Below are 15,085 nucleotides of genomic sequence, written 5' to 3' on the forward strand. Positions count from 1 at the left end.
AGTTGGCATAAACAACAAACGCTGCTCAGGAATGCGACTCCGTAGGGTTAATAAATAAATATGTCATCATCTCCCAGCCACACAGAGGGGTGGGAGTGGAGTAAAGGAGGGAGGCGGGAGGATTGAAGCAAAACTGGGATCATGAATGGGGACTTTTTTTTTTTAAAGGTGAACTTGCACCCTTGCCAACAGATTTAATGGGAGATACAGGTATTAATATTCCCCTTTATAAAGCAGGAAACAGGCCTCACAGCCTGGTGCCCTGGTAGGCTGGCGCCAGCCTCACCCTTCTGGGCACGGCGCCCACAGTGCCGCCCTCTACCCCCATCTTTAAACTGCCGCCTTCAATCTGTACATCTAATTCAGCTCAAAAGAATTCTCAGTGCCTCCAGCAACAAATTTTCAACAATGTTTGGTCAGCAAGCTCTTGTTTAGCCCAGTAATCTTTCCTAATTTTACCTGGAACAACTTTCATTCACTCTGAAACTCTCACCACTTGGTAAAGGAGCGTTTTATAGGTGGTGGTTATGACTGAAAGGGTGAACAGGTTCCGGCAGGGAGTGAGAAAACAGATGTTGCGCAGGCCGTGGCGACGCAGCAGTGTGTGGTAACGTGTGTGAGTGTGTTTGTGCGTACATATATGCGAGTGTCTGCATGTGCATCGGTGCTTTGTGGGCCTGAATCCCGGGCTGGTTGTAATTGTGGGATCTGGATTTATATAGAGGCATAATTACAGGCACACACTGATACAGTAAAGAAAAGGAATATTAAAAAAGAACCCGAGTGAGGAGTGTGCGTGATTATTTTAAGCATTTGCTTCTGCCGAAATAGTTTTGTGGAAAATGAAAATGCTCTAATTGGAGGGTTGTGCTGATCTCCAGAAGTTGCTAGCACTCGGTGTCGCTGCAGCCGGAGCCAATGGAGGGTCACTTTGCAGCCCTGCAAAGAATAGGTCTGCAGCTTTTCCTTGTGTAACACTGATAACAAAACAGCAGTGTTTGAAAAATATTTGTATTCATGGCCAATATGTGAGTGAAAACAGTTCTCTGAGAATCCACTGGCCTCTTGATAAGTTCATGGAGACAGTTAAGCTAATGCAGAGTTAGCCAACAGCAGAACGAGGAGTGGTGAGGATTGCAGCTGAGTTGGACCCACAAAGACTGCCAAGAAATTCAGCTCAGTGCCAATAAATCCTCAAACACGTAGTAAGAAATGCAAACCTTCTAACATCCTTGAACGTGTGAACAAACTGTCTCTGCTTTCGAAAAAAAGGGTTAGCATCTGTTTTGAGTACAGGACAGCAAAGCTAAGCCAAGAACATGCATACTTCACTGTGTTTTACTGCAACTAACTTTGTGGATCAAAGGTTTTCATTAAGAACTAACATTTATGTTCTCTAAACAATTCTTAAGGGATTTTAGTTTGCATAGTATTCTGCAGATATTCAGCTTTGGACAGTGAGCACCATCATATGAATATGGAAGTAGAGCAAAGATCTATTCACATACACAAGGGGAAAATATCAAGTAAATATTTATGTTTCTAGGGGAAATAGATCAATGTAAAAACTTGGATTTTAATGGTTATTGGTAAAATAAAATGCATTCAGTGCAGAGTGGCTTAACTTTTCAATATTTAATGTGTATAAACAGTAACATCTAGATACAAAAGTAACACAAATCTGCGAACCAAAGCATGCTAGTTTTTCCAAATAAGAGTTTCTAATAATGTTTCTGTGCTTTGACAAGCGCTTTTAAATGAGCAGATAATCTTGAGCTTACCCACCTTGACCTTGAATAGAGATATAACCACACCACCCACACCACCATTACACCAAAGCTAAGGTTTTGCCAGTCGGCCTCCTCATCTCCATCCACCCCCCAGTCAAGCCTGAGACGGGGACTGTTTATTTTTCCTGTTAAATCGCACTAATACGAACACTGTGAATTTTATTAGCGAGAGGGTTCGCACTGTATCCTCTACGAGCCCCCGGTGTCCAGCCCAAAGCCAGCGTTGTGTTTGCCATCGTGTTTATGCACACACTTCCAACCCATGTGCTCATGAACTAACATATAGTTAAGTGTTTGTGTAAGCAGTCTGAGGGGAACCCCCCCCCCCCTCTCCCCCACCTCCTTCTCCCCTCACCACCACATCGGTACACAAATCTATGGCCCCCACCCCCCACCCCGCTACATCAACACTGAAATCTTTTTCCTCAGGATGGCAGACATTTACTTTGGCTGCTGCTTTTGTCATGGGAGCTTCAAGGTTTTCCAGCAAACTACTCTGATATTTCTCTGCCCACCCACCCCTCACATACCTGTGCATTCATATACAAACAGCCTTCTGAAAGCCTCCCAATGTGATACCATAATGTGACTTTATTTGCATCCATAGCAGTGGCGGTGTACCAATGCTAATAACACTTTAAAGTCTATTCACTAACTAACTTTACTTTCCTTAGTCTTAATCCTACTGGGATTAAGAGGCTAAGACCAGCTCGGGCAACTGGTTTTATGGGCCCTAGTTTATCTTTTGTAATTTTAATATATTTATTATTTTGTATATTTATTTATTTATTAGTAGGGCTGGGCCATATTATACCATTCACAGTAATACCGGTACAATGTTAGGCAATGATAAGAAAATCAAATATCGCGATAGAATATGGGTAAAATGTGCATGCGCAGTGCCTTTGTTTTCATACGGACATGGCGGCGAATGAGAAGGGCATAAGCAGATCGTTGAATGAAACAGATGAACCAGAATTGGTTGGTAAAAATGGTGCAACTTCAGTGACGTGAAACTGGTTTGGTTTTTGTCCGTCAGATAGGCACCAAAGCACAGTTTTTTGTAGAACATGCAAGCGGGCCGTCGTTATTACTGTATTTTTCGGACGCTAAGGCGCTCTTAAAAGCCTTTAATTTTCTCAAAAATTGACAGCACACCTTATAATCCAGTGTGCCTTATGTATGAATTCTGGTTGCGCTTACTGACCTCGAACCGATTTTATGTGGTACACGGTGCTCGAAAATCTGCAATAAAGTGTCTAGTTTGACTTTGGTAATCTATGAATCCGCACCGCTTGATGGATTGTCGGAGCATTACAGCTACCGTAGTCAGGAGCCTCGCAGAGTAATACGTACTGCGCTTCAACATAATATTACCGTATTGTGTGTGTATAAGGAGCCCAAAATGACACCTGTTAAGAGACATGCGTATGAAGCGGATTTTAAACTCAAGGCTATCAGTCACACAGTAGAACATGGGAACAGAGCAGCTGCGAGAGAATTCAGCAACAGCTGCTTGTTTAAGTGAAAATAAATTGATGGGTTTTTTTGCACTGATAAAGTTGTGGAGTTGTAAAGTATTTTGTCTCGCATCAATTATGTAATCAGTTCTATTGTTATCGCAAATTTGCAAATATATATCATGATAAATATTTTTGTCCATATTGTCCTGCCCTATTTATTAGTATTTATTTTTTGGTATATTTATTTGTAACTGTCTTTAGGTTTATTGAAAGGTGTTATACAGATCTAAGTTGTTGTTATTATTATTATTATTGTTATTTTTTTTTACCATTATCAAACCCTTAAAATACGCAAAGGGCATTTAAAATAATATTCATATACCCAGTATCACTTAAACCTCATTCAAGCTTAGGCCTCAAACACAACTAGATGCATCTGTACAGATCTGTACAGATTAAAAAATGCTAAATGTAGTACTATTTTTATTTTAATGTCCCCCTGGTCTCCTTTACTTCCCTACTGTTACACATTACTTCATATTCATATTAGTTTCTTCTTTCCCAGGTCTCAGCCTCACTGCAAGTGGACCTCCACACACACACAGAGTGGAGCACAAAGAGACGGGAGAAGGAAAATAGTTCTTGTGGAAGCTGATAAAACTGTATATTACTATTATGCAATAAAATAGCTTCCTTACAAATATTACACTGAATATAACAAGAAAGAACGAGAAAGAGAGAAGCACCATGATTACCTGAGTACCTGAGTTTTCCAGTTATGTTGACTCACATAGGTCATACTGCTGATGGGATGTGACAATTAGCTGCACACATCTTTAGGTTGGCAGGTGTAGGTCAGCGTAACAACAAAAATGTTTTCTGATTTATTCATTTTTTTCCTTTTTGGCTTATGAGCTGGTGTAAAAATCTACTGAAAGTAGGTTAGTCGTGGGATTAGCTGTCACTTAAAGAAGCAACTGAAGGAACTTTTCTTTAACTCTAAACCAGCCGAGCTATTTTAATTAAAGAAACTCTAGGAAACAATGCTAAATTAAACAAGCTGCCAAACATGCACATTTTTCATGAATGTGTCTTTGGACTTGAATGTACTTTTGTTATTTCAGCCCAGTCGATTTCTCACCAGATAACGACAGTGATTGATGCGTGAAAAACATACCGCAAACACAGATACTAACTTACAGAAGCAGTTAAGCGTTGCAGCGAGGCCTTCACGGCCACTGCTAACACTGTTTGCTTAGGAGACCTGTCCATCACCCTGTCATATGGCAGTCCTGAGGGAAGGGAGAGTCTTAACAGTGGAAAAAAAGCAATCATTTTGCTGGTTAGGTTTGTGTTTTTAACAGTCTGTGCCACTTCAGTCAGCGCCACAGCAGTGTCTTTCAAATGCTGTCATCCTCATCGGGGAGAAATTGGTGTGTTTAAGTTTCTCGTCTGAGGTATACCCGACAGCAAATCCTAAAAATTCTTAAGTGGACCAGCAAGACCTGCAGACCTGCCAGAAATCCCGTGTGCTCACAACTTTTCCAGCAGCACCCTTCTCACAGCAGCACCCAGTGTTTGGGGCTCTACTCTGAGCCTTGCTGTTCACTCATCCAGAGGGAAAACATGGGCTGGACGAGCCATACTATAGGGTCACTGAGTGCTCCCAGTTCTTGCGGTGGGTCTGCTGAATATTAGTGCATAAATTGATTTTTAATATGGATTTTATCTGTGCTGCCTTCCAAAACTAACGGCAGGGGTGAAGCACATATTTGCCACGTCCTCCTCCTCCTCCTTCTCCCATGTTCTAGCAGTAAATAAGGCTATTGATTCAGGCTGAGGCTGCCCGCAATGACCATTAGTTGGCCGCCTCGGTCAATGTGGTCCCTGTGCCTCGAGACTGGCAGAGTGACCCAAACCTGACCACATCACTCCGAGGATGGTAGAACACTAAATAAAAGCTGGTAGCTAGTGTGGACGTTGCAGTGAAGCAGGCGGTGGGGGTGTTGGGGTGGGGGTTGTGGCTACACAAGTAAACAACCACCCAAACAAGTGTGGGCATGGCAGCACAGCGGCGGTCACTGAGGTGGTGGGAGAAGGAAGAGGAAGGAGGAGGGCGGGAGAAGGCGGTGGTCTACAGTTTCTGAAACCCCGCCTCAGCCTGCAGCTCAGCTCAGCTCTGTTTGACTAAGTGATTGAGGTAATTTAAAAGATTAATGTTCAAGCCATCCTGTACCTGATTTTCTCCTCTCTGCTGAGTTTTCCTACCTGTGTGTGAGGATGGCAGCTTTAGTGTCTTCTGGAAGCGTGACAGTGCAGCAGGTTTTTTTTCTTTTTTTCTGGGTGGGTGGTTGGATGGAATGAAAGGAAGAATGAGGGCTCCTGAAGGGGGTCAGTGCCAAGCAGGGTGTTTGATTATCAGGCATCGAAAAGGCCGACTTTCCTCTCTGTGAGCTTTCTCTTTCTCATTCATGAGGGCTGAAGGTTTCTTGGAAGCGTTTCCTTGCTGAAGTCAAACGTCTGTTCTGGTGCCTGACTGTCACTTTGATAGAGGGCCGAGGTTCTGGCTGGCATCAAAGAACAGGCTGGCCTCTGTGAGTTTGTGTGCAAACACGTGTACGAGTTTGTGAGCATTAGCCTGGCGGTTAAATTTCTGCCTGCCACTGAGTGTGAGTGTGTGTGTCAGCAATAACCTCCCTGCTATTACATAGCAGTATATGCAGGATTGAGCCCTGCCTGATACAGAGCAGAGATGAAGGTATACCTCCATGCTGCCTCTTTATTGGCTACCCCGGACGTTTTTCTTTTTTGTCGGCTGTTACTCATAACGACATCACAAACACACCTGAAACACAATCAGAATTAGAGACTTTAAGGTGATGTGGTTTTATGAGATCCTGGCCTCTGGGCTTTCAGTGTTTACACACCCTCAACTAGCCTCGGCCCCCATACGTGTAAGTCTAAAAACCACTAGCTTTGATGTTGAAAGCACTGCCATGAAAAAGCCTCAAGAGGAAGAACAAGAGGACCGTATCAACATGTCTGGTGCTGAGAACAAAGGACAACGTGGCTGTTAAATTTGCCTCTTAGTGTTAAAGTGGTGATAAAAGACAAGCTTGGGTTTCCGTATCAAGATGGTTGATAATATTTTGACATATCATGCTGGAAGCGCCGAGAGCTTCCACAGGTTCTGGTTTTGATTTGGTTTGAGGTTTTCAAAAATGCCTAATTATGAAATAAAAGTCTGCAGGCTGATTTTCAGCTGAACCAAACAGAATGATCTATCTTCTCCAGTGACTGATTTTCATGTCAGAATCTCCCAGTGAACCCAAACATTCTGTTAGATAAAATCTGGACAATAATTTGACGAATTGCTGTTGAAATTTGACCTCACAGTGGGAATCATGGTTTTTTTCTTCTCTCCATGCTACCCCCATGGTGTCACTTTTCAATGTGAGGCTCACACAGAGCTCCAAAAGTCCAGTCCTGAACATGTCTTTGCCTTTTTTCATTGATGTCTGATTAGGTCAACACACTAAATTAAGCAGTTTAGGCACTAAAATGACTTAGTTACAATTAGAGATGGACCGATCCGATATTACGTATCGGTATTCGTCCGATACTGACCTAAATTACTGGACGAAAGCACCTCACAAAACTTGCAACACGCCGTAACTCGCCTCAGAACGTTAGCACGTCGGAGCAGTATGCATCACGTGATGGAGCGGCTGTGGCATGCGGGACCTGTCGGTGGTCTGGTTGAGGATGTGGAGCTTCGCTAGCAACCCGGCATTTCATCTCCGACAAAGTTATCCCCGAGAGAAGTAAAGCAAGTGTGTAAGTCCATCTCTGAATGTTTGTAAAGCATTCCTGCGTTAAGCTTAACAAGCGATATATGGAGCGACTGCTTCTTCTTGCTGCTACTTCAATCATGAAACTGCTTAATGATCAGCTGATCGGCTTTTCTGTCGCGACTCCGTCTCTCTTGTTTGTTTTTGGCCCACTTTGCACCAGAAAGAGGAAACCAGCGGCTGAACAACAGCAGCACGTTTAAGCTTGATCAGCTGTTGTTAGAATTTATTTAATATTAATTTCTACACCAGGATCTTTTTCTACGTAGCTGACGCTGGTAACTGTGCAGGGGCGGATTTAGCAAAGTTTAGCCAGGGGGGCCGATAGGGCATTAACAAGGAAAAGGGGGCACAAAGACATACTTTTCTTTCTTATTCTCATTTAAAATGTCTAGCTTTTAATAAATAATTATCTGACACCCAAAGTTTTAATTTGATGTAAAATGAATAGAAGTCCATTACTGTATATAGTAACTATTAAGTATAATATATATACCCTAGTAAGCTATAGTACTTTTTCCTTTGGGAAGGTACCATCTGTGCAGTCTGCAATTTTGTTGAAGAAAGATGTTGAATCTATTTAATATTTCTTGAAAAATAATTGATTTCTGTGCATTTTTTTCACACTGCATCAAATTAAGGTTGATTACGTCGATTAAGCATCATGAGGTGGAGCGTGAGGGGTGGTTCCCTATTTTTTATTTATTTATTTTTGTTGTTGCTGGGAGTTGGAACCCTATTAGTTAGGTTGCTTAATATTTACGCTAAGTACTCTTTAAAATACCAGAATAGGGAGGATGGTGTAGGTTTAAGTTTATTAGATTGATCAGTATTGCTGAACTATGAAATATTTTTTTTTGCATACAGGTATAACAGAATAGTTTTAGTGTAGTTGTTGTTTTAAACTTGAGTATGAACTTATACAAAATGCAGCAAGATATTTAAAAAAACAGTTTTATTGATTAAAAAACACTATATCGGCTTCATATCGGTATCGGCAGATATCCAAATTTATGATATTGGTATCGGACATAAAAAAGTGGTATCGTGCCATCTCTAGTTACAATTAGAAGAAACCCTGGGTTGATATAAAATACACCTGTATGTAAAATTTGTTAAAAGTCTAGTACCATCTATAATAAGCTTCTCCAACATCTCCTGAGTTACAGGTATACCTATTCTTGCATGCATCCTTTCATTTCCTCATCATGTCCATTTATGACAGCCCTGGATGCTAGACAATGACCTTAAAGTGGTACATATATGACAATAGGCTCTGATCATGTGTCAGTGTCTTTTCTTTTCAGTTTTCTTCCTGTTTTATTTTGAAGGTTATTTCCTCATGTGGCTTCCTGTCTCTGTTGAGTCTACTGGTTTACACAGTTTGGTTTCTTTTTTACCCCATTTTTCCTTTTTAGACTTTTTTCCACTATGGAAACTTGAAATAAAATATTGTATTTTTTTGAACATACCATTTAGCTTCCTTAAAATGACCCTGTCTTAAACTCAAAGTATTCTTTCTCAGCTAAACTATTAATGCATACATTGATGGGTACAGTAAATGTGTCAGTACACTCAGCATTTCTCTCCTCACCATCCACAGGGCTGATGTAATCGGGAAGGTGAGCTGCGGCCGCTGCAGCTGCCGCCGCCGCACCACTTTGCATCAGCAGGTCACCGTAGGGGCTTCTCTGGCTGGCGCTGGCCATCAGGTAGTACTCTGCAGGGTTCGCTCCCGGAGGCGGTGGCGGGAGACTGAATAGGGCGCGGTCCTTCAAGTGTTCGTGGGTTACTGCGGCAGAGAACAGAGACAAATGGAGAATAGATCAGCTTCTCTTTCTGGAAATAAAGATCAAAGCAAATACTCGCAATCAGTAAGAGAAATTGTTAGAATTCCCGCTCATCCCCCAGTGCAGAGGTCGTTGTAAACCTGTGAAGTGATGCTAAAGTAATTCTGACAAGTCAGAAGGGCTGAGCAAAATGGATTTCCTGTAATGAAGTGATATGTTCACAGACAGTGTTTGACATATCCCTCGACAGAATGACAAAAACAAACAGGAGAACAGCGAAGGAATCGAGTGCCCTGCTTCACAGACTCAAGATTCGTTCCTGCATGTTCGTGAGGCTTGCTTTTTTTTTTTTTTTTTTTTTTTTTTTTGATGAAACAAGTCTGATGTCTTTGAGGCTTGAAGGGTTTGGGGAAGAATCTCTGGGGACTAAAGGGAAGCAGAAGAAGAAGGGGAGCAGGGCAAATGGGGGAAGGGGGGGGACCACATTCCTGCACCTCTTGTGTCTGACAGGCTGAAGTCATACACAGAGTGCAGGTGCTCACGGACCCGTGCAATGCTGAGGAAGCCTTAAACGCTGCATGAACAAAAGTAATATTGACGTAAAAAGTGTTAACACCTGCATCCAGTAAAGCAATGTTTAAAAATGTCATAAACTATAAGAGTGAGGGACAGATTGCTTTTACTTTTTCCCTATTCCTCCAGTGGGTGTGGGTATTTGGAGGAGACAGGGGTGTGGGCTGAAAATGGATTAATATGCACCCTAATGGAAACACGGGGGAAGCTGGGGTTGTACCCTCTGCACGCACAGACGCATAAAGCAAAACTGTGGGTCCATCAGAAACTATTAGGCCATAGCTGTGGTAACAGCGCACAGGCAGCATGTTTGTGCTGCTGCAAGCATACTCCTGGTTTCTCCACGGCTGCCAGATCACGTTACCACCGCCGCACAGAAGCATTTTGTGTCTGGGTGTATGTGTGTGACCTCACATATGAACACAGAGGGATGAGGGGTAGCGGCTACGCTCCACAGCCCCAGAGAAAGCAGACAGAAAGTTACACTGGTCAAAAGTTGAAATGTTTTCCAAACTCAGCTTCTACCCGTGCACACCCAGGCTTTCTCCAGCTTCAGTTAAGTGAAAAAGTAGAAAACAAAGAACTGTAATTCTGCTGTTTTAGTCTTTGTCAACAGATCAGCGTGAGAGGATTTTGAGTGTCTACATGAGTGTGAGTCACCTGTTTGTGTTGTTGTTGAAAGTGCTAAGAAAGCTTTCTGAAAGTGCTATATGAATAAATTGCAAACGCATATATTTCTTTTGACAAATAATACAGAAAATTATAATAATACTACAGAAAAAAACTAAAGCTACCACTCAAACTATTATCAGCTGAAATAAACAAATTAATCATTTATTCTGGTAACTTTTAAAGGCATCATACATTTCCTGCACATAACCAGTTCAATCCAATATTGTCAAGTAAAAACCCTACAATAAACCAGACTTCAAGAAGGTGTCAAAGGTAGAAAGTCATTTTGGAAACCGCTCCAAAGCTCAGCGAGTCATTGTCACATAGCTGCCATGTTTCCCATCTATATATCCAACAGACATTCAGAAATATTCTGGTGAAAAGCAAAAGTCTTCCAGTTCAGTGCTGAGCAAACATCCATGGATGTCTACAGGCAGTTTACTTTATTCTCTGGAGACCAACCAATACTAGAGGAATGCTGCTAACACGGCTGAGGCTATTTTACATGCAGTCAGACGTTAGGACGTCCTTCCTTTTACCTCTCCACACATACTGTAGAAATGTCAGAGATACATATCAGTGCAACTACCAGCTACTAATTACATTTGCGTTTGGCATTATGAGCACAGACTTTGTATCACACCAAAAGCAGTTTTACAAACAGTCTTTAACACATGCATTACACCTAGGTAACTGTATCTGGAGTTTACACATGCTCCACTGAGCTCCATGCTTCCAAAGGCTTTATTTATGTTCTGCTGAGCTGCAGAGTGCCCTCCATTTGGTGCCATACTTCCCCGCCTGTTTATCAGTGACAGCATCTCTTCCGCATTGCTTCTCCTGAAAGGTGGGGAGGCTTTGCTTTGCCAGCAGCGTGTGCTCTGTGATTTATTGGAGCTCGTTGCAGGCCTTGGGCTCCTCTCCTCTCCGATCGGTTGTGGAGGATGGCTCTGTCACTGTGTGAACTCAATAGTTCAGGCGCACGGAGCGTTTGTGTCTGTGCTAATTTTCCACGGTCCCCCCCTTTCCAAACACACATACAAACGAGCGGGCACCGCAAAGCATGTGCCTGATACAACCACAAATTACCAGCATGCGCACACATGCAGAAACACCAGAGCATGCTTGATGAAAGGTGTGGGTCAGGACTTATGTAGGGGAGTGTATAAGGTGTAAGACTAATTATCACTGCTGGTGAAATAATCAGCTGTGTAAACTGCAGCCGAGCAGAAACACTTGGTTTATAGTTCACAGGATACATAAATTCTAAACCCGCTCAACTCTTGTCTCACCTCCTTAAAGCCGAGTTTCCAGTTTACTCTTCAGTCTGTGGTCATTACGTACAGCAAAGAAGACTGAGTGTTTAAATCTTGCAGATGCATGGTGGTGACTGTAATCCAACAGAAGGTAGTCTCATCTTATTTTACTTGAGCAGATTTTAGATATAAATGTAATAAAGGTGCAAAGAAATTGTTATAAGCTTCTGATTTAAGTTGCCAGAATTATAGCTTGCATTCTTAGACGCTGAATTTACATAGAAGAGTGACTGGAGACTTTCAAACAAATCTCTTGTACGAGTAGTCCTTTTTCTGCTCTGGAGACTCTAAAAGTTGGAGGTCCACTTTAACCAGAACCTGCACAAGGTGGCTGACGCTGCTCCCCTTGTAGCTCGCTAAGGCTGCAGATCAAAACAAAGTCAACAAGATGCAGTGCAAGATAGTGGAGGTGCAGTTCATCCATGGGATAATGAAGTTATTATTGTGGTGATATTTATTGTTACAAATCTTAATTTGAGAAAGTGTGTACGTGCCTCCTTTCGTGTTCACACACACTTGGATGCACACGTGCTCTCATCCTTTCCCTCTCCTACCACACATACTGTCTAATTGTGCAGAAAACTACAAGATGATGATTTTTATGGCTTGAAACAACTATAAGTGCTTTAGATTTTTGACTTGGTGAGCAAACACCTCATGCAAGTTTATTCTAAATGGACCATAAACTTAATTCTGAATTGTACCAGAATGCAAGAAGGACAATCAGTGAAACCTGAGCCATTTTCAGACACAAACTCTAAACAATGTCCAACGTGTCCTTTCTTACAAACACAGCAGCAAAAATCTGACTATTATAAGAACTCTGGTTAGATTGTGATGGAGGGCACGGGACGAGCACACCACTTTGAGTCTGCAGGCTGATTACTCGCACATATTCTTCAAGTTATAAAAAGTATCACACAGACTTTGTCGGAATCCCATTTAACTTCTTAGTCTACAGAATTACACATTTGCATCCTGACACACAGCTTCACAAGGTAATGCTGAGAAAAATGTACTCTGATAAACTTTAAAGCACAAGTTCTATTCAAATATACCAACAAGCTTAAGCTCCACTGCTCACTGACATTTTTGTGGTGGTGCATCAGATCCACTGAGGGGGGAAAATCTTACCGTCAGCAGGGCTCAGTCCTCGGGCCGCTGAGATCATAGAGAGGGTGGGACTGCCGTGTACTGAGCGTAGGTAGTGCTCCATGTGAGGGCTGACATACGGATGTGGAGGGCTGAATGGTGACTCGCCGGTCCCGGCTGCCGCGTGAGGAGACAGGCGAATCAGCGAAATATCTGAGATGACTGGACTGCCCGTCAGTCCAGGAGGCCTGTGGAAAGGAAGTAAAAATTGGACAAATATAAATGGCGGTAGAAAGATTTAGAGGCAGAGTGGATTAAGGGAAGGCGCAAGACAGACTGCGAGAGATCAAGGGAGAGAAAATAGAGTGCGTTCATTTGAATATTAGCATTGTTGTTATCTCCTGAATGATCTCCAGTGGTATGTTCATAGACATGCCTTAACTTTTGTGTCTTCAGTCCAAATCCATTTACACCCTTTCCCCTCCCCAGTCACACAGCTAATACATAATAATCTCCATTTGTTCACCTTCTCCCATTAAGCCCTAAAGCTACAGACAAGTTGAGACCAGGACTTCAACTGCAACGCTACGATGAAGTGTGTTGTATCTGTTCGGGTGGGCAAAACTGCTGGGTGTCTCAAATCAAGTATTACAAGGAGTGTGATAAGAGGACACAAGCAGATGCTTAAAACCTTAAGTGGTTCCCTGTAGCCACATTCCACATTCGGCTCGAAGTTTGTCTGAAGTTCTCCGTCAGCCTGCCGGTCAAATTGGCCTATACAGTAAATTTGTTACCTGTGGCAGGTAATTGGCAGCTGTGCTAGCAAGAACGCAGACAAGTAGGTGTTGTAATCCTGAGCTAGATAAAACTGTCTGATAGCCGCTGGCAGTACGACACAGCCCTTTGAAGGGGCACTAGTATTTATGTCGGCCAAGTTTGCTTTAGGCATGACAAGTGGCTTGTTTTTCCCCTGAGTGTGTGGTACGAAAACCTGGCACAGATCCAGCCCTCAGAAACACACTTAAGCCTAAGCAATGATTACTAAAATGCTAAATAAAAGAGGGTGGTTATGTTACTAGCTAGTAAATTGTCCATCAGTATGTTGCAGAAATCAAAGTGAGACCCTGTATCCACTTGTTTTCGTGAACGCCGAAGAAGGCATTGGAAAAGTTTCATTCTCTGTGATCACGTGGGAGCATCGCAGCCATAGGTCATCAGTCATTCATACTACAGTCAGGACAGAAACAGGCACTGGGAGGAAGCTGTGGGTAATAACTGTAAGACAGCCCTGAAGACAGCGGGGTCCTCCCTTTCTTAGAAATGACCAGACTAATGACTCACTAAAACTGTCAGCGAGTTTGAGGAGGGCCTTGCACAATGAGTCGGAGCAAGAAATTATTAAAGTTTTGGCCACCATAAGGCTGCTTTTAACCTTCTAACATCCCGCAGGTCTTCAGCAACCTATCTGTGGTTAGAGTTGGGCTTTTTTGTTGCTGTTGTTTTAGCCACATACTAAATAAGCAAATTTTGTTGGCTATAAAATATACAATGTTATATAAGATTTTCCATTTGGGTGGTCCGATTAAGCAAGTGTATAAAAAGGAGTGGTGTGTAACTGAACACTAACCCCAGATGAGTTGCCAATGACCTGTTGGATGTTAAGAGGTTCAAACTGAATGTTGAAATGTTCCCATTTGGTCATTTTGTTCCCATATTAGGCCTTACTTTACATGTTCAAGTGTGTGATTGAAGTGATTTTATGCTGGCCTTGTTCAAATCTGTCAAACATTACACACTAAATGCCTCGAGTTAGCTCTCTCGTTCACATAATCTTCTCGTTTTCAGTTAAATGCATCTGTCAGCAGCACTCACTAGAACAATTCGAAGTAATAAAAATAACAGAAATGCTCTCTTTACGAGTGACGGCAAGCAAACTCTGACATTTCAGCATCTCCATGGCTGTTGTGTGAACAAGTGAGTGTTTATATGTGTGGTTTTGACTTTTGGCAGCATTGACTGCAGGCTGGGTACACATCGTGTGTGTGTGTGTTAGGAATGGTTAATCTTTTATAGAGGTATAACCTAATTTATCAAAAGTTTATGGCATAAATCAAAGTTAATGAGGAAAAAATCAAAAATCAGGCAGGATTTGATGAAATGAATGTGACTGCTCCTGTTTGAAACTCCTTTCTGTGGCTATGAAAGGTGGGCCAGGGACCTGGTAAGGCTGAGGCGTCCCCCTCACCCCATCCTCCCTTCAGAATTTCCCTGCTCAGTCTTTCTTTCAGTGTATCTGTGCAGCCGCCAACCTGCACCCGGGCCCAGCCCTGCCCAGGCCCTCGCTCCATTTCCAGTAAGCGCCTGCAGACTGCCGGCCTTGTATGAGGGCCAACTTTCTGCCGTCCCCTACAAACAACCATAAAGAGCCCTCTGTTCTGGACGGGAGGGGAGAAGTGAGAAGAAACAGACGCTCCATACACAAAAACACGCTTTGCCCGATCTGCCTGTAAACAGCATACAGAGAGGCTGGCACTGCCT

General features: G+C 42.6%; 1 protein-coding gene across 1 annotated transcript in view; it reads right to left on the minus strand.

Annotated features, from left to right (window-relative positions):
- The window catches only part of gli2a (GLI family zinc finger 2a), an 84,999-nt gene that overhangs the window by 15,984 nt on the left and 53,930 nt on the right, over positions 1–15,085 (minus strand). The window contains exons 4-5 of the mRNA XM_086266495.1: positions 12,590–12,795; positions 8,699–8,896 (exon numbers count right to left, since the gene is read on the minus strand). Coding sequence (XP_086122621.1) covers positions 8,699–8,896; positions 12,590–12,795 — 404 coding nt within the window. The remainder of the gene's footprint in view (positions 1–8,698; positions 8,897–12,589; positions 12,796–15,085) is intronic.

This window comes from Aulonocara sp. 'chitande type north' Nkhata Bay, linkage group LG16 (assembly GCF_057382095.1).
Source record: "Aulonocara sp. 'chitande type north' Nkhata Bay isolate Kocher_YH1m ecotype deep benthic linkage group LG16, A_spYH_male_GT1.1, whole genome shotgun sequence".
Lineage (NCBI taxonomy): Eukaryota > Metazoa > Chordata > Actinopteri > Cichliformes > Cichlidae > Aulonocara > Aulonocara sp. 'chitande type north' Nkhata Bay.